We start from the raw sequence: 25,402 nt of genomic DNA, 5'->3' as shown, positions 1-25,402 counted from the left end.
CCTGAGACTTAGCTGCATCCAAATGTCAATGTGAAAAAATCAAATCACTTCCCTAGGGGTCTTAGTATTTACTTCCTTTAATTTTTAGTAAAGATTTCAAGCTTTCTATTCAGAAGTTTATTAAAGGCAAAATGTAAAGATCATTTTACTAAAGAAGATACTTCTTGGCAATCCAATCCATTCTGAATTTCCAGTTGGGATAGGTGGGCATGCTCTGAGATGACATCTTTGTTTCCAGCAACCAGGATGTGCTAGTTTTTTGCATTTACCGGCTGAACCCTGTAGTTCTAAGTACTTTCAGTTGGGATTACATGTTGTGTTGTAGGGTTACTCAGGGCAAAAGATTAATTAGAGTACAGGAAGTGACAGAAGGAGTCAGAATTTAAGAAAGCATCTATCATTAACTGGAAAAGAGGCGGTGTGTTCTGAATTGTTACAACTCGAGGTAGGAAGGGAGGCTGCGATCATCCCAAGTGTTTCGTACAGGCAGCCCTCCTGTTGTAGGCTTTTACACTGTAACCTTCGTCTGTCTGTCACATCAGCACAGACTGAAGCTATGCAGCAACAACAGATTGTGAACTGGAAAGGTAAATCTGATTTAGGCCCTCCTTTTTTTTTTTTTTTTTTTTTTTTTTTTTAGTGTGTGTTAATAGACACTGTGTTTTTTGTAATACAAACTTAAAATAATAAAAGTGACAACACGCTAGTGGCTGATAAAATAGTTTAGAGGGAACAGATTTTTTTTTTTAATACAGTTATGGGACCCTCCGATTTGACACGTGATCAGACAAAAATTGATTTACAGAGTGAGTAATACGGATAGAATGACTGATGCTAAAAGTGGGGAGAGAAATGCCCCTGAAGTCAATGGGATCTTTGCCGTTAACTTCAGTGGGTGCAAGGTTGGACTCTGAGAATATAAAAACTGCATTGAGGCATTATTTGATGTGTCTATAACTTTTAATAGATGATCCCTATATATTTTTGTTTGGAAAAGGATAGAGTTCACATTTCCATTGTAAACTAACATGTGAGAACACATCATGTGTCCAAATAAGTAAAACTCCATGTAATGTACACTCACTAGTTAATAACTAATATTCTTTCACTGTAAATATTAGAGTTATATCCTCAGCTCCTCTCCCCTCTACATGGGTACTTCCACGTTCATGATGAATCCATGACCGTACAAAACATGAACAGTAGGTTGGTCCACACTGACTTTTCTTGAAGAAGTTCAAGGCTTTCTCTATCCCAAAGTTGTATCTGTGGCTTGCCTACACTAGGAGAAATGCGTGGTTTTTAACATTTGTTATAATCCTAGTGTAGACAAGGCAAGTTGTAGTTTTTAACACATGCTAGGTAGGTAGGGTAAACCCTCCCCTTAAGTTTACTAGAGAGAGTCATCTGATGACAAAATGCCAGCTTCCTAGAGATCCCCTGATCCTGCTTACCTATTGCTTTAGTAAAAGTTCACCTTTATAAGCAGAACAAATTAATTTCTTTCATGTTAGCAGCTGGACTTTGTGTATTGCACATTATTAGAAACATATGAACCCCTCCTTCTATAGAATTGTGGCATAGTAAAATATGGACTGTCCTTGTAATTGAAAAGCTTTCACACCAAGTACATACACAAGAGAAGTGCCACCAAGAAGATAGGTATTTAGCAATTTGGTCACCCTTTCTAGTGCATCCAGAGAAATAGGGCTCCACAGCCAGCAAGCCAGAATCTTTAGCCTGATCCTGAATAAGTAATGTACAATGTAGTTTTGACTGGGTGCCTGGGATGGACCACACTGAGAATGCTACACTCAGAGCAGACTGTAAGAAACAGGGCAGACAATCCCCCCCAAACTGGTGGTTTATTCTATACTTAGATTCACCAAACCAATAACAAAGGAGCTTCTGTAGCACCACACTGATTAACCAGAAGCCAAAGACAGTCTCCTTTAGGCATTCCAGCCCCTTGGCTCTCATCCAGACACACAGGTCTAATATAGTGAGAGGTTACTGAAAACCCTATTCACCATACTTAAGATTCTTCCAATCCCAAAGGATCAGACACTTATCCCTCTCAGGTCAATATGTATTTCAGATCTTACCCAAATATCATGCTGTCAGCCAATCCTTAGTAAACTAACTAAAGATTTTATTAGTAAAAGAAGAGATGTATTGAATGGTTAAAGAAACATATACATACAAGTGATTTTCAGTGTTCATAGATCAGGATCGTAGCAGTGATCATGCTGGCTTGCAAAAGTCTCTCTGGTAACTTCCAAAAGATTGGATGGTCCTCAGTCCGTTGTTCAAAATACTCTGTTTAGTTGTAAATCCACAGTCCAGAGAACTGGAGCAGAAATGAGGCAAAATGGAGATATCTCGAGTGTCTTTTATATCTTCTGCCATGTGCATTGAAATTTACTGTCCCAAACAAAGCCCCTGTGTATGGAAAGTTACTAAAAAAGATGTAGTCCGAGGTCACATGTCCACATCACATGCCCTTATAGGTCTTGCTGAATCACAAGGGTGGCCTTTGGCTCCTTGTTGTCTGAGGCATCCTCAAGAAGAGCTGTCGGAAGAGTTCATTCTTCTGAATGACCCATCAAGCTTTAAATACTCCATTCACAATGGGCTGTCGAGACTGAATGTAAACTACCTTGTGGGTGTTACCCCAAGAACAAACACATTTGAGATATAAATACATAGCCAATATTCATAACTTTAGATACAAAGCTGATACATGGATTTAACCTGGATAATCATACTTGACAGACTGTAATTTGTCCCTGGATACCTTACATGATATATACTGTGTACAAGATTTGTAGCAATTATATAATAATGGTAACAATAATAAATGGTCACCCATCTTTTATACAGCGTCACAAGAATATGTTAATGTTTTATTGTAACTGTCTTAATAAAAACAAAATAGAAAACCTACAACTAACCTTGTCTATAGTACGATTTTAGCACACAGTAAAAACAAACCTTTTTTGTGTGTGTGTAGATGTGGCCCCTGTGGCTTCTCAGATTATTCTCTATTCAGGAGTTGGTATTTCTTCTTGGATGCAGCCCTGTAATGTCAACTTTGGCCACCAGAATGCAGTTGGGCCCCCAGGAATGATATTGGGGGGGATATGCTAAGCCTGCATACCTCTTAACATGGTGACAGGTTCTTCCCTTGATGACTGTCATGGGGCCCCTACTCCCTGACCATATCTACAACTGAGCATCTAGTCTGTTTTTTTTCGTTGTCCATGTGCCATAAGGTAGCCAACCTTCCACCTGCAGGCTGTGCATCTTTTTGTTTGGGCAGAGCACTAAGTAACCACTGCCATTTTAAAAAAATGTGAATGTATATCCTAACCACTTCACGGTAACTGTACTTTGTCATAAAATGCCCAGTGGAATTCCTATCTTTATTTTTAATGGAGAGTTTTCATGGATTAGTAGATCATTAAACTACATCTGGATCGTGGAATTGTGAGTCATTGCAGAGGTGAAAATCCTTCCAATCTGTACGTTTACGACACGGTAAAGAATTCAGTGAAGTTTATCTGTGTAAATAGAAAATTGCCAGCCTTATTTTCACATTACACTGCTGCTTTTGATTGAACAGATAGCTCTCCTTGAAGTTTGTTGAAGCCAGAGACTGAAGTTTTGGTGGCTGAGTGCTGCAAACGTTTGCCACTGGCAAATGTACACCACTTCTAGTTTTGACAGTGTCTAGCATTTTTAGAGAGAGAGATGAACTCCAGTCAGTTCAGTTAAGCAAATCGTAGATTCTGATTTTATATTCAAAACCAAACCAATCAATCCCACAATCACAGTTTGCAGTGGTTCTTGAAAGAAAAACTGGGCTGCCAGCTTAAAATTCACAATTCAGTGTGTCAAAGTGTAGCTGTTTCATTCTGCTTACCCTGAGTGGAGGTTACATTGCCTATCCCTTCTTCTCAAAAGATAAGCACGCTCCCTCTCACCATTATTCATATGTCTTCGCAGCTAGTTGGTGACCTGAATTCCCTAGTTTTCTGAAGCACCCTTGTGCTGTCTAGAGAGCTTTTTGTGTAAAGCTCTCAGAATGCCTGGAGAATGCTGATGGCTACTTAGAGAGTCTAACTTCCTTTCTGGTGGTTGGCTGTATTTTAACAGCCGGGCTGTCTCCTGATTTTAACCAAAGGAACATACATGTCATAGAAACTGGGATTTTCAAAGAGGGACCCAACTCTCATTGACTTTCAGTGAGAGCAGGGCGACTGACAATCTTCAGCCCCTTTGAAAGACCCAACGGGTGTGTTCAGTTGGTGCTATCAAACCGAGAGAGGAAGGAATCTTACTGCACTACCATTCAGGGTGAGAGCAGAGGGAGTGAAGATGAAAGAAGGTGAAATGGTTGCAAAAGAGGAGTCCAGTGCGGGCTGTGCTGAGGCTACAGTTCAAAATGGTGGCCTCCTCTCAAACTGGTCTCCCCCTCAAAGCAGGCTGTGTGGATGTTGAACTGCTAGTGGAGGTTGAATCTAGTGGCAATCAGGTCGCACCCAGTGGCAATCAGTGGAAGCTTTTATTTCTACTGAATTGTGTTTATTTGCAAAAAGTACCAAATCTGTGGCCGGCTAGGAGTTCACGTTTGTCCTTGTGCTGCAAGCCATGACCGCCCAGCTTCCTGGTAGAACCCAGATTTTCCTTCCAAAGCACAAGTCTCTTACCGTTTTCGGCTAATGGAAAATTACCTGGAGCTGTTAGCAGTGTCAGGACTATGACATACACATGAGCAGTTCTGATGCCATCCAGTAGGGGTAATGGTATACATGCACAGTCTGTTGCATCATTAAACTCCTTGCCATGGTCAGGTGCCCGAGAGGAAGAAAACAAAAGACAATATGTTTGCAAAAAATTTGGAGAGGGAATGCCCTTGATCTTTTGGAGAGCCTCTAACATGCCTTTAAGTGCCCAGCTGGGGGATCCCCGGCATTTGAAGGTGAGGGCTGCACTAGCTGGGCTAAAGAAGCAGCTCTTCTGGCTTATCCCAGCAGAGACTTTTGTAAGGATTGAGGCCAGGCCTACACTACAAACTTACATGGGTGTAACGACGTCGTTCAGGGGTGTGAAAAATCCACCCCCCGAGCGACGCAGTTATACCGACCGAACCACTGGTGTAGACGGTGTTATGTCGAAGGTAGAGTTTCTCCCGTTGACATAGCTACCGCCTCTCAGGGAGGTGGATTAACTACGCTGATGAGAGAAGCCCTTCCGTCCGCAAAATAGCGTCTTCACTAAAGCGCTATAGCAGGGCAGCTGTACTGCAGCAGGTTTTTAAGCATAGACCTGCCCGGAGTCCAATACAAATCTGACCGCGTGTGAATCATTCGCTAGCAAAAGGTAACAAATGGCCGTGCGTTGGATAGGACATTTCTGATGTGTCCTGAGTGATCTCAGTAGAAGTGTGTTTACTATTTCCTCACATACCCAGGGCCACTTCCTTGTGCTCCATGCGTCTGCTCTTCCCATAGTCCCTCCTGTAAAAATGCAATAGTATTGACATTTCACTTCTTTCCTTTGTGTCTTTATGCCTGTTTGTTTGTTTGGTGGTTTTTAAATAGTAACCAATTTTTTTTGGCGGGGGCATCAAGGGAAGAGGCGAATACCAATGTGGAAGTTGGAGAAGGCCCCACTGGAGCCAAGGATCGGGGATCCGCAATCCGTGTCCTGTGGTTGCCATAAATCAGGGCCTGAATCTGCAGTGTGCTGTAAAAGCCAGGCAGAACTGTCTTACTCAACAGTAGGTTTAGTAGTTACATTTTTTTTCTCCCTAATGATTATCTCTGCATAGTGTTGACCTAAATTAAGAATGTCTCGTCGTTGCCATAGCTTCAGTGTGTTTCTAATGGAAGGAGGGGTCTGATGGCACCCAGGTTGGAAGATATGAAGCCCCACTGAGTCCTGCATTTCAGCCCATGGCAGCACTTTCCTTTCAGAGTCTGGGTGGGCAGAGGAACAAGTGGGAGGGAGTGAATGTAGGCTGGCAGGAAGGGAGGGGAAGGTTGGCTTACATGGATAGCTCCTGTTTTTAAAGAAAGAAATGAAGCTGAATGACTAGGCAGGGAGGCTTATTCAATTAGGTGTTTTAACAAATGGAATCATGCTACCTGTCTCTCTCCTCAATCTGATTGCTCTGCCTCCACGTTTACCACTTGCACCCTGCAGCTCTCTCCGCTTTAGACTAAGCGCTTCCGGCAGGGACCCTGTCTTCCTCTGTGTGTTTGGAAAGTGCCTGACACGGGGTGGGAATAATCAAAATACTAATGATCTACGTAAGGTTGCCAATTCTGGTTGGACATATTCCTGGAGGTTTCATCGCATGACCTAATACTTAATTAAAGACTAATCTTTAATTCCTGGAGACTCCAGGACAAACCTGGAGGGTTGGCAACCCTAGTTATATGGAAGTGCAGTGCAAAGAGACTGTGGATCCCACTACGGTGATGCTCCAACTTGGTGTGAGCGGCCCCCGTATCCACAGCTTCAATCTGCCCCCTATTCATTTAAACTGGGTTTAGCTCACTGGGCTCCTGATAACAGGTCAATGCAGCCCTCAGTTGGTCTAACATGGGTGCCCTGATCTTGGGCTGGTGCAGGGAAAGTCTGGCTGTGTCTCAGTGAATCTGCCCTTCATTCCTTGTGCCACTGAGATTGCACATGCATACACAGAGAATTGTTTCTCTACTCACAGGTTGTATGTGACAGATTAGGTATTTATAACCACAGCTGTAAAGCTTACTTGGAAGGAGTAGTGTAAACAGTTATTATTTATTCTCGTTATACTACCGTTATGAGCTAGCAGTGCTACTTGTTTGTAACTTTCAGCCTTTCCCAGAAATGCAGCCTTCTCATTCTGAGATAAAAGTAAAACTGGGACAATGTCATAGTCTCGTTTTTAAAAGCAGACCAGAGATAATGGAGACTTCATAGTTTTAATGTGGCAAAAATCAGAAGGGCTGTCTTTGTTTCCCAAATATTTCTTAAGAGGCTATCATGTGCGCTCTAATGAATTTTCACAAGGTCACATGAGAGCACATTGGTTGCTTGTCTGTTTAGTCCTTGTTTGTGTGTGTGTGAATGAAGCTTTTACAGAATTTGCTGTGTACAGTAGTCAATCAGCACAATTATTTATACACATGCATTCATTGCCAAATAGAGCTTGCCTGCATAATAGCCAGCGCAGAATGGGGCAGAACACGTTTTGATGGCTATTCTCATTTATTTGTTGCCAGATGATGAAAAGCGATCTCAGAACTATCTCACAGGAAAGGGGGAGAGAGCTGTAGTAAAGCAACCCTTTCCCCTAGGAGGAGCCAGTGCCAGGCAAGGGAAGCTGGCAGTAAAGCTAGTGAACAAATTGTCTGAGAAGGACATGTATGCACCACCACCAAGTCTTGGTCTAGAGATGCCCCATAATAACTTGATTGATAAGGGCCTGCAGTGAGCGGCTGATTGAATTGGTTCACCCAAGGGCTCCTGGATATGGATGTCCTAGCACACCCGTGATGATCTGCTGCCACTGCAATCAGATTAGCTAAACTAGCAAGTGTCTCTGTAATGTGAAGCTGAATTTCTCTCCCCTGTACTTGTCAGAACTGCCACAGCGGCATGTTAATGTACTGTATTTCCCAGTGAAAGCATTCAAATGGGATTTAGGGAGTTGGGGAGAAAAATCTAGCAGGCTCATAGCAGAGATACCAAGGTGGCATTGTACTGTAAAAGAGTAATGAGTCATGTGTGCTTAAGCATGGAATACTTAAGCATACCTTTATATAATAGAATAGCCAATGCAATGAGTGATTTCCACACCTAGCTGATAACGAATAAAGAAGTCCCCAGTATAATATCGCCATTTTTATTTGCTTGGGATGCTTCAAAGGTGGTATTTTAACCTTACAGATATGGGGCAGTATTCAGACCTCTCATAAGCGACTACAACCCCGCTGAATTCAGTGGATTTACACCCACTTCCACCCGTGGTGAATTTGGCCTTGTGCGTTTTATGGGCACTAGCTGCAAACACTCCCCATGAAAGTGAAATGCCAAGATCTTTTGCATATTAAAAAAAAATCCTGTAGACATTTTATTATACTAAAAAGCAATTTTAAAAGCTCAAGTGCTACTGGGTACCTTGAGACTTAGAGGCAGATTTGCAAGGGGTCAGTACTCAGTTGGGGGGTGGATTTTCAAATGACCTTCGCTCTGATTTAGGATCTATACAAGGTCTTGCTTTTCAACCGAACTCTGCACCCAGCAAATCCCGTTGGGACGCTGATGGCTGGATTTGCCACGAGAGTTCAGCACCCAGCGTGCTGGAACGTTTTAAAAATCCCCTGTGGATGCTGAGCCCTTCTGAAAATTCTGGCCTTAGTCTATGGAGGCCTGTTTCTAGTAATTCAAGGTGGAAATGGGGTTTTCCTGTCCTCTTCACACTAGCGCCCCAGCGCAACAGTTAAGCAGCTTTTCTAAGTGTTCTGAAAGCTGAAATTCTGTGCAGTAAACTCAAGAGCCAGGACAGACATGCCAGTAATTCAGTTGGCCATGTATGGGAGACACCCCTTCAGTTTTCCTGCCCCAGGTTTCCTGGGGTGTTGCTTGGGATCACGATGTGTTTATTTTGGAGATGGGAAGGAAGCAATGAAAAGTGTAAATCTAAACACACACATTTAGAGAACAACTGTGCCTTACTGGCATGTCTCAGAGAGCATGGGCAACGTCTATTCAAATATTCCACTTCAGCCCAATTTTATCAGATCAAGAAAGGGGGCACTTCAGATAAACAAACAACTGATCTCCCATCCAGCAGCCCATCCATCATCAGACCTAGGACTTGTGCCATTTTCGAATGATCACCAAACTAGGCTGTGTCAGGTCAGTGGAATAAGCAAATGACAATCTATAATCCTTCACTGAGCATGCTCTGCCAGAAACCCCAGATGCTTACATCTACACACTTTAAAGTGCTTTAGCTGTCACTGGGTGAGGCAAGGAGAGAAGTTGTCTTTCTCACAGTCAGGAATCAAACTTCATAGGTTTCTAGAGACCAAAGCCAGAAGACAACAGGAATCCAGTACAGTTGTCAAAGAACTGGTGTATGTTCCTTTTAATTAACACATTCAACAAGCAGTCACCCGCATTCTGCACCAAATCTAACTTCCAAGTGGTTTTCAGGTGCAGCCCATGTAGAGCCCATTGAAGTAACGCAGTTGGGAGATCACAAAGTCATGGATCATTGTAATAATCCCATATCTGAGAGAATGAAAAAGGCTTTCTTGGCCCTATGCCCCAAATGTTGCTTTTGTAGGCAAAGGGTAGACCAATGCCATCCAAACCATGGGCAAGAACTACCCCGACCATACTCCCCTGATATTCCCCTGTACCCCCAAACCCTGGAGCATCACCACCAGATTGATCCTCTGCCATCTCATGTTCCTCCAAATCTCTGAGGTGCACACTGGGAAAGTGGAGGTATTGCACCCTCTAGATTTGATGATAATCGTAAGCCTTGTTCACAGATGAATGATACTACAGGCCCCATTAACAAGCACCGTCCTCCCCATCCATTGACATGGAGAGATGACAAAATAAAGTCTGTGGAACCCAGCCTGAGCAATCCCTTGGGAGCAGATGTGGAGTTGTACAAAACCTATCCTCTAGGTCCTCCCTGAGAGAAAAAAGCAGCCAATGCAAAGCTGTTCACTTAACCTGGGACCCAATGCGTGTTAACATGCATTATGGTCAGAGTTCGCAAAAGCTGCTGATGGATCTAAGGGTCCGTCTACACTACCCGCCGGATCAGTGGGTAATGATTGATCTCTCGGGAATCGATTTATGTCTAGTGTAGACACAATAAATCGATCCCTGATCGCTCTGCTGTCGACTTCTGTACTCCACTGCGGCAAGAGGCGGAAGCGGAGTCAATGGGGGAGCGGCGGCAATCGACCCCACGCTGTGAGGACGCGAAGTAAGTCGACCTAAGATACGTCAACTTCAGCTACGCTATTCTCGTAGCTGAAGTTACGTATCTTAAGTCGATCCCCCACCCCACCCCACCTCAGTGTAGACCAGGCCTAAGAGATCCTTCAGGGACTCATGACGGTTGTCTGTTGCTTCTCTATGTTAGGGCTCAATGCTGAGGTTAAAATTGGAGATACGCTTACAAGGGTCATTTCAAAGTAGCCTCTCCTTGGCATGACTTCTAAGGAGAGAAAATATAATTCTCAGGACCAACTGTTTAGTTGGGGCCATGCTTCTGAAAGGGGCCATGGAATTCTGCAGTGGATGACAGTCTACATTTGTGTAGTGTGCTTAATATTGCATAATGGGGAATATTTGTCTACTGCTGACGAGCAGGCATCTGCACCAGTGGGGAAGAGAAGATTCACTTTTGTTTGTCCTTTTGGATTTTAAGCTCTTTGGGGAGTGATTGTGTTTTACTAGATGGAGGTTCAGTGCCCACCATCATGGGATTTGATCTTGGCTGGGGCCTTTAGGTGCCACCATAATACAAATAAGACATAACAATAAAGTAAACTAGAGTGGGAGTTTTTGTTGATAAACCTGGGTGCAGTTTGGTCATGACACTAGGGTTAATGCTTATATTCTTGCAAAAGTGCTATGAGATTGCTTTAATAACCATGAATGATTGAGAGGACCTGATTGTTTTAGATCTCCCTCAGAAGAAGAGATGTCTGTTTGAAAGGTTTGTTTTATTTCTGTCTGAGTGCCCTGCACCTGTGTTACCAACTGAATAATAGAGCTGTAGTAACCGTATAGTTACATTCGCTTATAGCACTACACCACTGCATGCTTCTACGGCCTTGTCTGCACTAGAAAGGGCCTGCAAATGGCTCTACGTGCAAACTCTCCTAGTAGCAACGTAGCTGATACATGGAAGTTCTTTTGCCAGCGTAGCTTATACCAGCTCCCCAAACAAACTATCCAGGCAAGAGGACTGTTTGCCTGGGATAACTGTGTCTACAGTAGGGCTTTTGCTGGCATAGCTACATTGGTTAGTGATTTGATTTTTATTTTATGTATGTATGTATTTATTTTCTCTCCCCCCCCACCCCCCAGCATACCTAGGCCACAAAGCATGCTGCATTGTGGAATAATGCACTCTGCAGTTCCCACCCCCATAGAGTGTTGCGATCTCACTGCCCTGTGTGGTCGACACTGGCACCAACTAGCTACCTTTTAGTTTGCGCAAGCAACAGCCATACAGGGCAGTTAGATTGCAACACTTTGGTGTGCTCTGCAATGCCCAACCCTGTAGTCCACACTGCAGCACAGTGTCGACACACTAATGTATGTAGACCAGGCCTGGGAGAGGCTTGCAATTTTTGTATCATCCTAAAAAGGTTTATGAGGAAACGATAGATTTTTATTATTTGCCTGTTGGTATTTAGGTAACTTCCAAATGCTATCTCTCTCTCTTGATAAATAACATAATTGTAATGCCTTTAAATTGAAGCAGCAGTGTTAATGACCGATTAATCTTATGACCCACAGGCCCTGGTTATTAAAGTGAGGACCACAGATAATTACATTTAGAAAAGACTGGCATGTCATGTCAATGGAGCATTAAAGAGCCATTGTTTTCAGTTTCACTTTCTTTACATAAAGTAGGAAGTGTGATCATATTTGTCAAGGTTACTGGATTTTTAATTCAACATTTAGTGAGCATCGAGTTTTTCATGTGTCTTTTTGTGTTTTACAAGCCCTGTAGGTTTTGTGAAGGAGCGGCAGTCCTTCACATAAGCAAAGCCGAGGCTAGCGTGGATTTATAAGAAACAGAAATTAAGATTTTTGCTGCTGTTTGGTGTTTTGAAGTCTGAAACATCTGTGGCTGGGGAGCTTGAAAGATTAAAATGTGTTTAGATATTAGAGGGTTGTTTTGCTTTGTTTAGAAAGTATGCTGATTATTTCACATGCCCCGTCTTTAAAGAATGTAAAATAGTTTAGCTGTCTCAGGTCTGAACTTAATACCCATTGTTGGCAGTGGGGCACCAACTTTAATCCATGATTCTATTCAACTCTCCCATTGTTTAGACAAAAAAAATAGTTTCCATAAAAATGTTGGCATGTGTGTTATGCAGGGAGCATAATGTCTTCATTGAAATGGTACCAGAAAGTATTTTTTTAAATTCTATTATTCACAAGACAGACAATATATTACAGTTTAAACATCCGGTTTAAGACTAACATGTCAAATTTGTGTGACTGGATGCAACTCTGTTAACTTCAGTACAGTTGTGTCCACTTAAATCCTGGCGGACTTTGTCCCAATAGGTCTGTCTCAGTATTTCACCTTGCAACTTTAAAATGTGGTATAAGGCCAATAACATGTCCTTTTCTTGCAGTTACAGGGATCCATTAAGAGAAAACTGGAAGATGACAGCTCCCCTGCTTCCAGTGGCATGCCCGATGTCATTTTCCCAAGCGACAATAAGAGACTTTGTCTTGATGATGTAACTCTATCTATGGGCCAAGAGACCAATCCCAATGTGTCATGTCCAGATATGCAGAACTCTCCATTCTCCACCAATCACAGCACTTCTTCCATGGGAGTAGCTGGTCATTCAGCGCTACTTGAAAACAATCACATGAATGGCAGTGGTATTGGTTCTCCATTTTCGGTACCACCCAACACAGAAATAGGACAGAAAGGGACGATAGGTGGACAGAATAATGTTGTTCATTATGACGAGAAAGGAAACAATATGCAGTCTGTGGACCAGGAACTGCAAGATCTGTTAGAAGAGCTGACAAAAATGCCTGATCCTTCTCCTAATGAGCTGGATCTTGAGAAGATCTTGGGAAGCAAGGCTGAAGAGCCTCTTGGTCTGAGCCACCCACAGTCAAGCATAAGCACCACGCCAAAGTCCTCTCCGCAGACATCTCACTTGGAGAACCACATTGTGAACAAAGATTTTTCTCCAGGTTGTAATCCAACAAGTGGAGGATCACCCCAAATGAGGCCTCCATCTGCTGGGGCTAACTATACGGTTCCTCCCCCAAACAAAGCTGTTGCATCACCCATCTCTTCGGGAGCACAGAATAAGAATCAGGCACAATCTATTCTGCCAGTACCCTTGCCTAACATGCCTACATCTAACTGGCATGCACAGCAACTAAAGCAGCTGGCAGCAAGCAAACAAGTGTCTACTACTAATAAGCAAGTACAGGCTCCCAACTGGCCAACCATGTCCACTCCAGGTCTTTCTCCGCCTTATAGGCCGGGATCATCCCCCCTCCATCAACCTTTCAGCCCTCAAAATGTCATGGTGTCTGGCATGACTTCTAATAGTTTACCAGGAAATAATATTCAGAGTCCTCAAAACACTCTGCTTTCAAACATGGCTTCCAGTAACAACCCGTCCAGCGGGCCCTCCCCACCATATGGGTCAGAGAAGCTTTCCAGTCCAGCGCTTAACCAGCAGCCTTTCAGCCCCCAGAACTCCATGCTATCCAATATGACTTCAGCCAGCCTCCCAACCAATAATATTAAAAGTCCGCAGAACAATTTGGTTCCCAGCATGGCCTCCACGAATACTGGACCGTCCCCACCTTACAGGCCAGAAAAACTGTCAAGCCCAGCTCTGCACCAACAGCCATTTAGTCCTCAAAATACATTAATTCCTAACATCACTCCCACCAGCAATCCCACCAGTATGCAAAGCTCTCTTTTTAAATTGATGACTACAAACCCGTCCAAAAATATGAACATAATTATGCAACCGCCATCTAATGGCTTGCAGAATGAGAATCCTGTTACCCAAGACCAGTTTTCTTTTAATAACACCAAACCACTGTCTCATTTTGCATCGGAGTCAACTACTCCAAAGATGTCACCCATGACTGCCAATCCAGGGCAGCAATCCCTCATTCACTATCTCCAGCAACAGCAGCAAGCACCAGCCACACAACAGTCTCCACAGGCTAATAATACCCCGTTTATCGAGCAACATCTTCGACAACTGATGCAACCACCTCGGATGCAGAGACACATGCAGCCTGCTGCTTTGCCATCTCAACCCAGACAGGTTAGAACATTTTCTTCTATATTAAACGGGTTACATTAAAACTCTGATGTTTTTGTTGGGGGTTCCCAACACCTCTCTGTTTCAAATATAGCATCACTAAGCCCTTTGGATATGTACATAGACATAATGGTAACAACATTCTGGGGTTCTTGGGAGTAATTCTATTGATTTCTTCACTATGTCGTTCCATCATATACATCCTAGCTGTTTCCCCTAGCTGAATGGATAGTTTCGCACTATTGTACCACAAATGTCTCAAACCATTTACATCACTTTTTAAGGGAATAGTTTTGCTCTTCTAGTTAGCTTATTTTGGTAGCCGTGCAGATATTCACATGATGGATTTGCCATCATTTGTCGCTCTCTGTTAAAATAAATTTCATACTCTGAACCAAATTCCACCCCAAGTTACACCTCTGAAGCCAGGTAGGCACAGATAGGATGGAAAGTGACGCCAGAATGTGGCCCCTGAATGTTTAACAATGCAGCACTTGAGTAGCCAGGAGACAGATTTGAAATAACTGTTACAAAACTCACCAAAAAATGAAGACCTTTTGGTGAGTGCCTACCCTTCCCTAGATAGATCTGGATTATGTGTTGAATGGACAAAGGACCACAGCTGTCAGGGGTTAGAAACACCATTCATTTCTCTCGAGTAACCCTTGCTGGGAGAGGTACTGAGTGACATCTGTCCATATCCTACCTGATCTGAGAGATGTTCATTGTGACCAAGGGCCTTTGACAAAGGGAGAGCTAAAGGAATGGGGTTCATTCTGTGGGCGCAGGCACAAGGGAAGTAAAGTGGTTAAAATAAAAATGCAACCTCACAGCTACAATTAACTATGTTGCTAACCAGAAGCAAAACTCTGGCAGGAGAATCTGTCGGGCTGCGTTTATTGAGCACAGTGGACTCTGACCAGACACCAACTGGCGTGGAGTCTAATCACTTATCATTGGCCTGCACTCAGAAGAGCAGAGGATGGTCTCTGAGGTGCTGTTGAGTTTAGCTGAGGAATGACAGACAAAATTGAGGGTTCCTTTGTTCTTCGCTGTACCACGGTCAGCTTTCAAACGTCCAGCGTGTGCCAGCAGTTCCCACATTATAGTATCTTAGATACCACAGCCTTTTCCTGTACTAAGAATAAGAAATAAGGTAGCTGTTGGTAAATGTCAGCTTCTTAATGGTAACTAAATGTAGCTCCTTTCCACAGCAGCCATTTCAGGACTGACTCACCCTTTTCCAAATAAGTGTGCTCTTGATAGCCCCTTATGATACATCTGCTTCAAACAGGCTAGTGGGAAGGGCTGAAACTCACTGATGCTGCTTATCCAAACATATGTATCATATACCACTGGGCACTTTGGGGGTTGATTAGGCATTAAAACAGAAAAAAACAGGCTACAGATGTAAGGCCCTGATCCAGCAAAGCACTTAGGCAAATGCATAATTTAAGCATGTGAGTAGGGTGACCAGATGTCCCGGTTTTATAGGGACAATCCCGTTATTTGGGGCTTTGTCTTATGTAGGCGCCTATTACCCCCCACCCCATCCCGATGTTTCACATTTGCTGTCTGCTCACCCCACATCTAAATCCCATTGTCTTCAGTGGGACTAGTCGTCCTCTTAAAGTTAAGCCTACAGTGAAGTTGTTTGCTGTATCATGGGCTAAGAGTGTTTTTCTCCATGCTCCTGCTCCCAGTGCCCCAATTTTCCCTGCTTTGCATTCTGTCACACATCTTTTGAACTCCAACATCACTGATTTATCCTTTTAGCCAAGAAAAACTGGAAAAGATTCCCTTTGGAGAGTCTCTTTAATTGGTCAGTGGCTCCACTTCAGGCATCTTTCTTCATGCTCGGCCCGGGCTGCATTTCTAGCCCCGGCCTGCCTACAGCAACGAGCAAGAGTATATAATTTGGGGGCTATCAGTAAAGATCAAGGACAGTTGAGACAGGTGATGATTATTTCACATGTCCACGTCAGGTAGGGAAGGTCACAGTGCCTCACTGATTTTATAAGGTAAGACTTATTACATTAATTATAATCTAAACTACACTGCTTCTCCAGGTTTTATAGCTTGTTAAGCTGCCTGTGATCAATGGTGAGTGTTGAAGATCAGGATACTTGCCCTAGGTTTTAATAACTTTGACAATTTTAAATGAAAAAAGTGGCCCCTGTATGCAAAATTATAAAAAATACCATAGAGAGAGAATATTCTAGACACATGAAACATCAACATTCCAGTATACTTAAATTTAATGCGTCTGACGAAGTTGGTATTCACCCACGAAAGCTTATGCTCCAATACATTTGTTGGTCTATAAGGTGCCACAGGACTCTTTGTTGCTTTTTACAGATCCAGACTAACATGGCTACCCCTATTAGTACTTAACTTTTTTGCAGTTATATATACAATTATTTTTTCAGTTGGGTCAAAAGCACTGACGTTGAGATTTTATTTGCGATCCCGATTTCACACTAGGTTTATGCCTGTGTAACTCAGTGAATTTCATTGGAGTTATTCCAACACACCAATGTCGCTGAGAGCAGAATTGGGCCCTTTATATTTTATTACCGCCACTTCTCCATCACAGCCAGTAACAAATAGAACTATTCAAACGTAGATCGATCATGGCATTAAAGGACAACAAGTAAAAGATTGGGAGAGGGAGGCAAATAGCTTCTCCATCTTTAAAAGTAGTAATTGTTGATGGAGAACAATATGGAGAAATATGTTAAGAGGAAATTATCATCGTACCCTGGAATGTTGTTTGGTAGTTTGAAATCATCCCCATACTCTGTGCACGTGTGTGTTTGTATATGTGACTACAATTTATAAAGAGAAGGCATAGTGCTTTCTTTTTTTGAGCAAGAGGTGAGGCTTTGTACAGAAGAAGGAGGAGAGAATGGATGGTGGCCAGTTGGAGGAAGAACAATAGAGCATGAAACTTGATCTTTGCAGCAGGCAGAGCAGCATGGGGAACGGAGCAGCTGCTGTGACATAAACTCCAAGTGTGAACTGCGTTGTTGTTGTTGTAACACATTAAAGAGAAGACTCTGCATTCCAAAAGCTTGGAGTGACCTACTGGTGTCTCGCAGCTATATGGTTTTTTTTGTACTTCAGAGATAAAATATATCATGTAGCTTAGTCAGACTGTTTTCAAAATCGCATAGTGCCTGGACAATTGGTAAATCTGATAATGTCTAATCTTCTCTCATCTGAAGTGCTGTGTCTTCATTGTTGAACATTGACAGATATTGATTTAGTCACTGACAGTTTGCATTGTGTGATATTGGAAAGCCTGGTACTGCTAGCATTGCTCGTGTAGATTATATTCAAGTTTTCATTTTGCTCATGAAGTATAGATCCGTGCAGAGTGAAATTCCGCACACCGATTTGGATTCATAAATTCACACTACAGAGAAGGACATGAAAGGCCAAATTGTCAAAAGTGGTCTCCAAAAATATCATGCATACTTTTCCACACTTAGGAGATTTGGTGGTCCAAAAGGTGTGTCAGGTTTTGGACACGCGGCAGGTTGGAAAGCAGAGCACAAACTGCATTTGCCTGGATAGCTGTGCATCGCTCTGATTTGCATGCAGTGCAGTTTGCACTTGCAGAGCTGCGTTCTTGCATGTCAAAAATGTAGTGCCTGATTCTCCTCTGATGTAATATTGCTTTCATTGGAATTCCTCTTGATTCCTATTGGGGTGAGAAGAGAACTAGGTCCTTGAATGAGGAAACGAAGGTCCCCAGAAGGTTAAAGGTGGGCAAATGAGCCTGCAATGTTAGTGGCTGAGTTTAGGTTGCTTTGAAAGGACCAGGTTGAGACACTTTCAGTCTTCTAGGCACCAAATTTGACATCTAGTAAAACTGTGTGGAACCTGGTAAGAGAATGGCATCTGGATTGTGTAAATATCTTAAAAACAAAATAGCATTTTACTGATTGTTTTGCAGAGGATATAAATAATAAATCGCCATCATTTGGGTGTGACACACTGCACATTCCTGAGCTCTGCAGCAGCCAAGCATGCTATTCCTAGAGCTCTGTGCATTCCTGCTGACATGTGGGATAGCTGTACAGAGAGGAGTCAACAAAAGGTATGTTGGCTTCAGCTCTGTTGCCAAAGCCATGGGAGGGAAGAATGGAGAGGAGCAAAAATCAGCGGGAAAACAATTCTATTTATAGGATGAATGGTCAGACTTGCATCTTGCTATTGAGTGGTGCATGAAGAAGAGTAAGACCGTGAAGAGCAGATTGAAATGAAGAGTGAGAAAACACTAAAGGGGCTTGACAGTGTTTCTTTAGCTGTGGGGAAAAACTAGTAATACAGTGTCTGAGTTGGCAGCGTAAATTATCGGTAGCGTGGAAGAATGAAACCCCCCCAGCTAGATTATTTCAGGTGTTTTTTCTTTGTGCATTTGAGCTAAAGTTTGGTTTCTGAGCATAAGCTCTTGCATTTAGAAACAAACCTGAAGAAAAATTTGCAGTCCTAAGAGTACACTGACCCACTGCTTTGGTGTAAAAGGTGCCCTGTTATATTCTCCATCACATTCTATTAATTTACCTTTTATCTATATAGGCATAAACATTTGAATACCCTGGGCCTGAGTCTCCTGGTGCCCTGCACCATGTGTGGTCATTTACACCAGTGGAAAGTCAGCCTATAGTAGGTGCAAAATGCTACTATTCTGGCTGGGTAGCTGGTCTGGCGTAAATGGATAAGCATTCTGAAAAGCAATGGAGAATCAGGCTCCTTGAATCTAAGTACGTCCAAATCTTGTTGTGACTTCAGGGGGACATACCCAGTGTTTTAAATGCCTAGATGTTGCATGAAGACATGTCTGGCAGAGAGAGCATCCAAGCTGTCATGCATGAATAAACCTTTAGTTGATCAGACCAAAAACTGCTGGCCAGATTTCATCTGTGTCTTCTGTGAACATTTTAAAAAAGTGTCAGATTTAGTTTCTTCAGTGCCACTTTGAAAGACGTTCCAGTTGGGTTTTGTTTTGAGTGGGTGGGTTGGTTGGTTTGTTTTTGATGGTTAGAAAAGTGTTTTTTTTTTTTTAAATATTACTTCTTTCCTAGTACCGTGGAGAAGAAAAACAGATTTGATTTCAAAGGGTATTGCTAGTGATAGTACAATGCCGGAGCCCAGGCCTTTGAGGGTGTGGAGAGCTTCTAAAGGCAAAGCAACAAGCCCTTCAGCTAATTAAGTGCCTTTGAATGGTGAATAAAGGATGCTGGTGATGAATCAGGATTACAGAAAGCAATAAGTCTGAGCCTGGAGTTTGACCTCGCCACATACTTTCTTCACAGATGTGAAAATATCTTCTTGAATGGTCATTTCTGCTTTTACATTTATTTGTGCAATTGGAATGGTTTTTCTCAAACTTGTAGGGTGTGTTTTTTTTTTTTCCCCTCCTTTCAGCAGTCTCAAAGGAGCCTTCACAAAACTGTTATAGATTGGTCTTCCTCCCCCCACTCCCCAAAGCAAATGTTAAATACGTTTTAGAAACTCTTGAAGAGCTGTGGTGGACTTGGCCACTTAACGTCCATTGAGGGGGTCCCGCAGTTAATGTAACAATTCAAAATGCAAGAGTTAGGAATTAAATTACAAAGACTAGTTTTCATTCAAATCTGATTTCTTTTTATATCATTATTTTCCTTTGTGTTTAAATTGTGGGCACCCTCTTCTTGTACCAGAGTTTTCTGGATTGTAAAATGAGCCTTTGTAGTCAAATCTTTAAACTTCTTCAGTTTGTGGACCTGACAATATCTTAAAAACTCTGCATAGTGCATCAACCTCAAAGGAACAATCCATGCAGGAAAGTAGTTACCGATAAACGATCTCCTGCTGTAAATGGAAGACCAGTAACTAAACTAACTTTACTGCCCCATCCCATTATCACCCCCTTACTTTTTTCTGAAAATTGCTAGGAAACTCTGTCAAAGCTGAAACTCTTTCCCTGATGCATCACGCTCTCACCTTCTTAAATTTATGTTCCCCTTAACAATACAGAAAAAGTCCATGCCAGCAGCGCAGTTCGTTTGGCACTTGTGACATGAGCAACCCTACAAAAATAAATGAGTGTGTTCACTTAAGCTGCAGAAATAGAAAAGAATCCTAGGATTTATAGTAAAGAACAGTGAGGGGTGTCAGGGGGATATTATGCAAAATATCTTTCTTGCCTATTCCCCACATGACAAGATGATGATGTGTAAAATGTGTGCACATTCAGACATGTAGTATTTTAAAACTGCTGTTGGAGATGGGGGGGAGAGAGAAAGCATGTTTGTAGGCTGCATATATTCAGGAGGAGAGCGTAAGCAAGTAATCGAAATAAATTCAGAAACAAGCCTGGAATTTTACCCTAACACTCTGTCTTTAATTAACTGCCTTGTACCTAGGAATTGCAGCACATAAAATGTACTACAGCTTTGTACCACAAATGTTCATAGACCTCAGCAATGGTGAGCGGAGGACATTGCACATCACGCAAAGTTCTCTGCCTTAGCACTGAAATAAATCTTGCTTTTGTGGTTTTAAGTCAGTCCCTTCATGTCGCTTTAAGCAACAAATGCACTATTGTTTCCCTTTGTTTAACAGAAGTAGAAGGGGAGGTGGTGGGAAACCCTCTCTCAAATGTGTAAGGAAAGTGACATGATCATGTTAAAGAGTGTCTCATTAGCTTTAAGTGGAGCCAGATTCTGCCACCCTTTCTCACATGTAGTAATACCCTACTCTCCAGGAAGCCCCACTGATTTCAGTGGGGATGCACCTCAGGTAACGGTATGAGAATCTTGCCCATGGAGTGTGCATATGGGTGGGTTGTTGGGTTTTTTTATTTTTAATTTCTTACCAAAAGGACTCTTGAACTAAGAGCCCATCCTGTAAACCTTGATGAGTGACTTTTCCTTCCAGGAGCCCCATTGAGTAAAACAGCAGTACTTGCAAGTACAGTTACAAGATTGGGCCTGAACTATAGATTTTCATTTAAAACATTTTTAAGCCTTTTGATTTTTATTGGCACAAAAATCATCTGACCATGGAAACCTTTCATAGGTTCATAGATTCCCAGGCCAGAAGGGACCACTGTGGTGGTCTAGTCTGACCTATGGCCTGTGCTCTACAGGAGAACTTGCCCAACATAATTCCTAGAGCAAATCTTTAAGAAAAACATCCAATCTTCATTTTAAAATTGCCAGTGATGGAGTATGTACCACAACCTGGTAAATTGTTCCAATGGTTAATTGCCCTTGCTGATAAAAATGTACATCTTATTTCCGGTATGAATTTGTCTAGCTTCTACTTCCAGCCATTGGATCATCTTTTATACCTTTCTCTGCTAAACTGAAGAGCCCATTTTTGAATATTTGTTCCCCATGTAGGTACTTCTAAACTGCCATCTAGTCACCCTTTAAACCTTCTCCTTGTTAACTTAAATAGATCAAGTCTATCACTACAAGGCAGGTTTTCTAATCCTTTAAACATACGTATGGCTCTTTCCTGAACCCTCTCCAATTTTTCAACACCCTTCTTGAATTGTGGACAGCAGAACTGGACACAATATTCCTTCATCAGTTGCACCAGAGCCAAATACAGAGGTAAAATAACATCCCCGCTTGTACTCAAGAAAGATTCCCCTGTTTATGCATCCTAGGATCACATTCGCTCTTTTGGCTACAGCATCCACTGGGAACTCATGTTCAGCTGATTTTCCACCATGACCCCCAAATCTTTTTCAAAGTCCCTGCTTCCCAGAGTAGAGTCCCCCAAGCCTGAATTGTTCCTAGATGTATACATTTATATTTAGCTGTATTAAAACACATATTTTTTCGCTTGCATCCAGCGTACCAAGTGATTCAGGTCATTCTGTATCAATGACCTGTTCTCTTCGTTATTTACCATTCTCTCACAATTTTGGTCATCTGCAAACTTTTTTTTTTTTTTTTTTTACATTTTATTCTTCTGGGTCATTGATAAAAATGTTAACTAGCGTAGAGCCAGAAACAGATCTGTATTGGCTCTGACTAGAAACATGCCCGCTCAATAATGATTTCTCATTTTACAATTACATTTTGAGACCTATTGGTTAGCCAGTTAATTTGTAAACAACTTGACAACTTTTTCTTGACTGTGCCCTTATCTTTGAAGGAACTTAAACACTCTGAACATTTGAGTTTCAAATGGGAATACAGAGGGACCCTTTCTCATTAGTTGGTGCCTAGAGGGCATCACAATGAAGTTATCTGAATGCACAGTCTGCCTGTGTCTCATTTATAAAAAGAAGACCATGAATAGTGATTTAGCCGACGGCCGAGGGCTGCTACTTGTGTTTTCACTTGTAAGTTCATACAACCATAACTCCCATATTAAAAAGGTGTGTGTGTGTGTGGGTTGTACTCATGAATGCCAAGAAGTATTGTCCATTACCCTAATGTGGGCCTGATCCCATTTTGCTCCCGTACTGTAAATTCTCATTGACTTCACTACCTCTAACCTCCGATTCTTGCCACATTTGAGGAAAATTAAAAAAAAACCAAAAAAATACAGGCAAAGGATTTCCAAAAATGACTAGGGATTTTTGGGGCGCCCTAAAGGGGCCTGACTGTCAGAAAACGTCAATGTGTCTCATGTTGGGCACCCAAAATCATGAGTCACTTTTGAAAATCCTTTGCCAAAGTATTTTGAAAACATGATTTCTGTGGTCATATGGATTACTCAGACCCCACTCTCTGCTGTGTGTCTATTTTACAAGGCAAAAGTATTTAAAGAAAGAAAGAATCAAAAGCTGATGTCACGTAAACAGGAAAAAAAAATCATTTTGAGGGTTGGTAAACTGTGTACTGTAAGTAAAATATGAAGGCAGGTTTGGAGGGTGGGGAAAATACAGTCAGCTACTTGGTCCTTCTGGTTATGCCACTTCGGTAGTTTTCGGCCTTGGTGAAATAAGTGCTCAACAACAACAACAACAAAAGTGCAAACCTGTTCTGTTTCAGATGCAATACCTAGAAATAACTTTCCTGGTAAAATGAACTCAGTTTCTTTCTCTTTTTCTCTGGGCATTTTGGAGAAATTTCAGTGCGTGGGTGGGGGGAAAACAGACAAGTGGCTGTAAACAGGAACTGATATTGTCTCTGCTTCTGAATGGGGAGAGAACTGAACTGGCTTCATTGGTTTCTCTCGTACATCTGTGTATCTGGAAACACTGGGATGATTCAGAGTTTTCTGATTAATACAGGAGCAAGCAAAATGGTGCAAATTAACTGCCATTACAGGTCTGCTCTGTGTGGCAAATATGCCCCTGGAACAAATGCTGGTCTATGAAAATGGCTTAGAGAAAAAGGTAAAGGGTCTTAAATACAAATTAGGAGCAGTCGCTTCAAAGCTGTTAACATTAATGTGAGAAAGCAAAACACTATTACGACCTGTCTTCAAAAATTCTGCCCATTTAGGAAGCAAATCAGCCTGCTCTCTTTGGCTTTGCAATATTTCTGTTTCAAGTACTTAGGTCTATTTCAAGTATCATACACTAATCATTGATAGAAATTCACAATCAAAATGTAGCAGCCTCTTAGGACTTTGAAGGCTAATCACTCTAGGACATGTACATGCTGAAGTTTAATTTTTTATGCTGTATTCAGGGGGAACATATTACCATATTGCTATGTCATTCTAAGAATCTCTCTTGGCCACTTAAAAAAAATTAGGCTTGTCCTACCATTTAACTGTTTGAGGTCCAAGTGAGTTGAATTTCTTTAGCATAGATAGTCTTATCTATAAAATCCAGTGCCATGCTTTAACGTTTCTGATGCCAATGATTACCGAGAATGAAAATGAGACACTAAAGACAGAGAAAAGCCTGATGAATAGATGTTAGGTATTTATTTTTATTGTTTACACTGTAGTATTCCCTAAGAGGCCTGAGTCCGGATCAGGAGCCCCCCACTTGTACAAATGTATACGAGATGGTCCCTGCCTGAAGACTTTACTATTGAAGGTCGTGATCCTGCAAAGACTTAAGAACATGCTTAACTTCACACACTGGGAGTAGTCCCATGACTTATATTGGACTATGCAGATGTGTCAAGTGAATCACATGTGTAAGTCTTTACAGGATCAAGGTCTAAACTGACAAAAGGGTAGAGAAAAGGGATGCGGCATAGCAGCAGAGTGATGGTTGGCAAATGTCATATTCATCCAATAATTTTTTTTTTTAATGGTCAGAACTTTGATGTCGTGTTTCACATCAGTTCAGACTTGGCTTTTAATAGCCTTTTTTATGCAAGTTTAATAATTATTCTTTAAATTTCTGTGACTTTGAGCACATTCACTGTGTAATTTGTTTCACTGGTTATTTTTATTCCGTAGAGGGTTGGGTTTTAGGGAGAATCAGGCATAAAGGAGACAAAACCTGCCCCTTGCAAGGAGGGGCATGGGAGGGAAACTGACCCGCATCTGCCATTTCATCCACAACAGTGACAACAGCAAATGAGAAGAAATCCTTAAAAGGCTCTTTTTGGAATTGCAGCCCCCTAATGTTAATACTTTTCTTCAGTTTCCAGAAAGGACATACTATCGGGGGACAGCATTAATATCCCCAACATAAACAAATCAATTTTAGTTGGTACTTAAAGACTGAGGACTTTTGGAAGTCTTGCCTTGAATACTGACTGTGTTGAATCCTATTATTTCCTGTTGATGAACACAATATTAAGTATATGCTCTTGCTCTCTAATTTACATTTGGACAGGTTATTTTCCCTTACCATGACTATAGTGGGGTTTGTTTTAAACAGTGAATGATCTTAAATCTATTCTTTTTATTTCACACGTCTGTTTTTGGTGATCCTTTCTTTGTTAAATCAGCATGTGTTCCTTTTTGAAATAGCTTTATTCAGTTTTCTGTAGGGAAATGTGGTGGTGAACAGAAAAATTGCATCACAAGGATGTTACTTTTTTTTGCCCCCTTTTCCCAAGAGATGTCCCGTGACTTCCTCTATTACTCCATTAATCGTTATAGCTCAGAATTCATTCTGATCAAAGGAGCAGAATGAGGTTGAAAAGTGCAGATTCTGGCAATTGACTTGACTGTTTAGATTCCCTGCTGAGCTCATTTACATCTGGAATTAAGCTGTTCCTGCTGTATTTTTCCTCTTCAGTTTGTTGACAATAGTACTCTTTCCAGCCCCGTCCTCATGGGGGGGCAGCCGCGCGGAAGGCAGAGCAGTAACAGTGGGCTGACCAACCATTCAGATTACTTTGACTGAGATTCAGAGCGGAATTTCTCTAGGATCTGTAGAACCG

The 25,402-nt window shown here is 41.9% G+C and overlaps 1 protein-coding gene across 6 annotated transcripts in view; it reads left to right on the top strand.

Moving 5' to 3' along the window:
• MAMLD1 (mastermind like domain containing 1) overlaps positions 1 to 25,402 on the top strand; it is a 345,220-nt gene that overhangs the window by 293,852 nt on the left and 25,966 nt on the right. For 4 of the 6 annotated variants that reach the window (XM_042851117.2, XM_065557324.1, XM_005298996.4 and 1 more), the window contains exon 2: positions 12,408 to 14,090. In XM_042851117.2, the coding sequence (XP_042707051.1) occupies positions 12,465 to 14,090 (1,626 nt within the window). In that variant the 5' untranslated portion in view covers positions 12,408 to 12,464. Of the gene's footprint in view, positions 1 to 5,636; positions 5,786 to 12,407; positions 14,091 to 25,402 lie in introns of all 6 variants that reach the window. The other 2 variants (XM_065557323.1, XM_065557322.1) reach the window with 1 other exon arrangement.

Source organism: Chrysemys picta, chromosome 9 (assembly GCF_011386835.1).
Source record: "Chrysemys picta bellii isolate R12L10 chromosome 9, ASM1138683v2, whole genome shotgun sequence".
NCBI classification, from domain to species: Eukaryota; Metazoa; Chordata; order Testudines; family Emydidae; genus Chrysemys; species Chrysemys picta.
The sequence above is the reverse complement of the archived record's forward strand: the minus strand, read 5'-3'. Positions and strand labels throughout refer to the sequence as shown.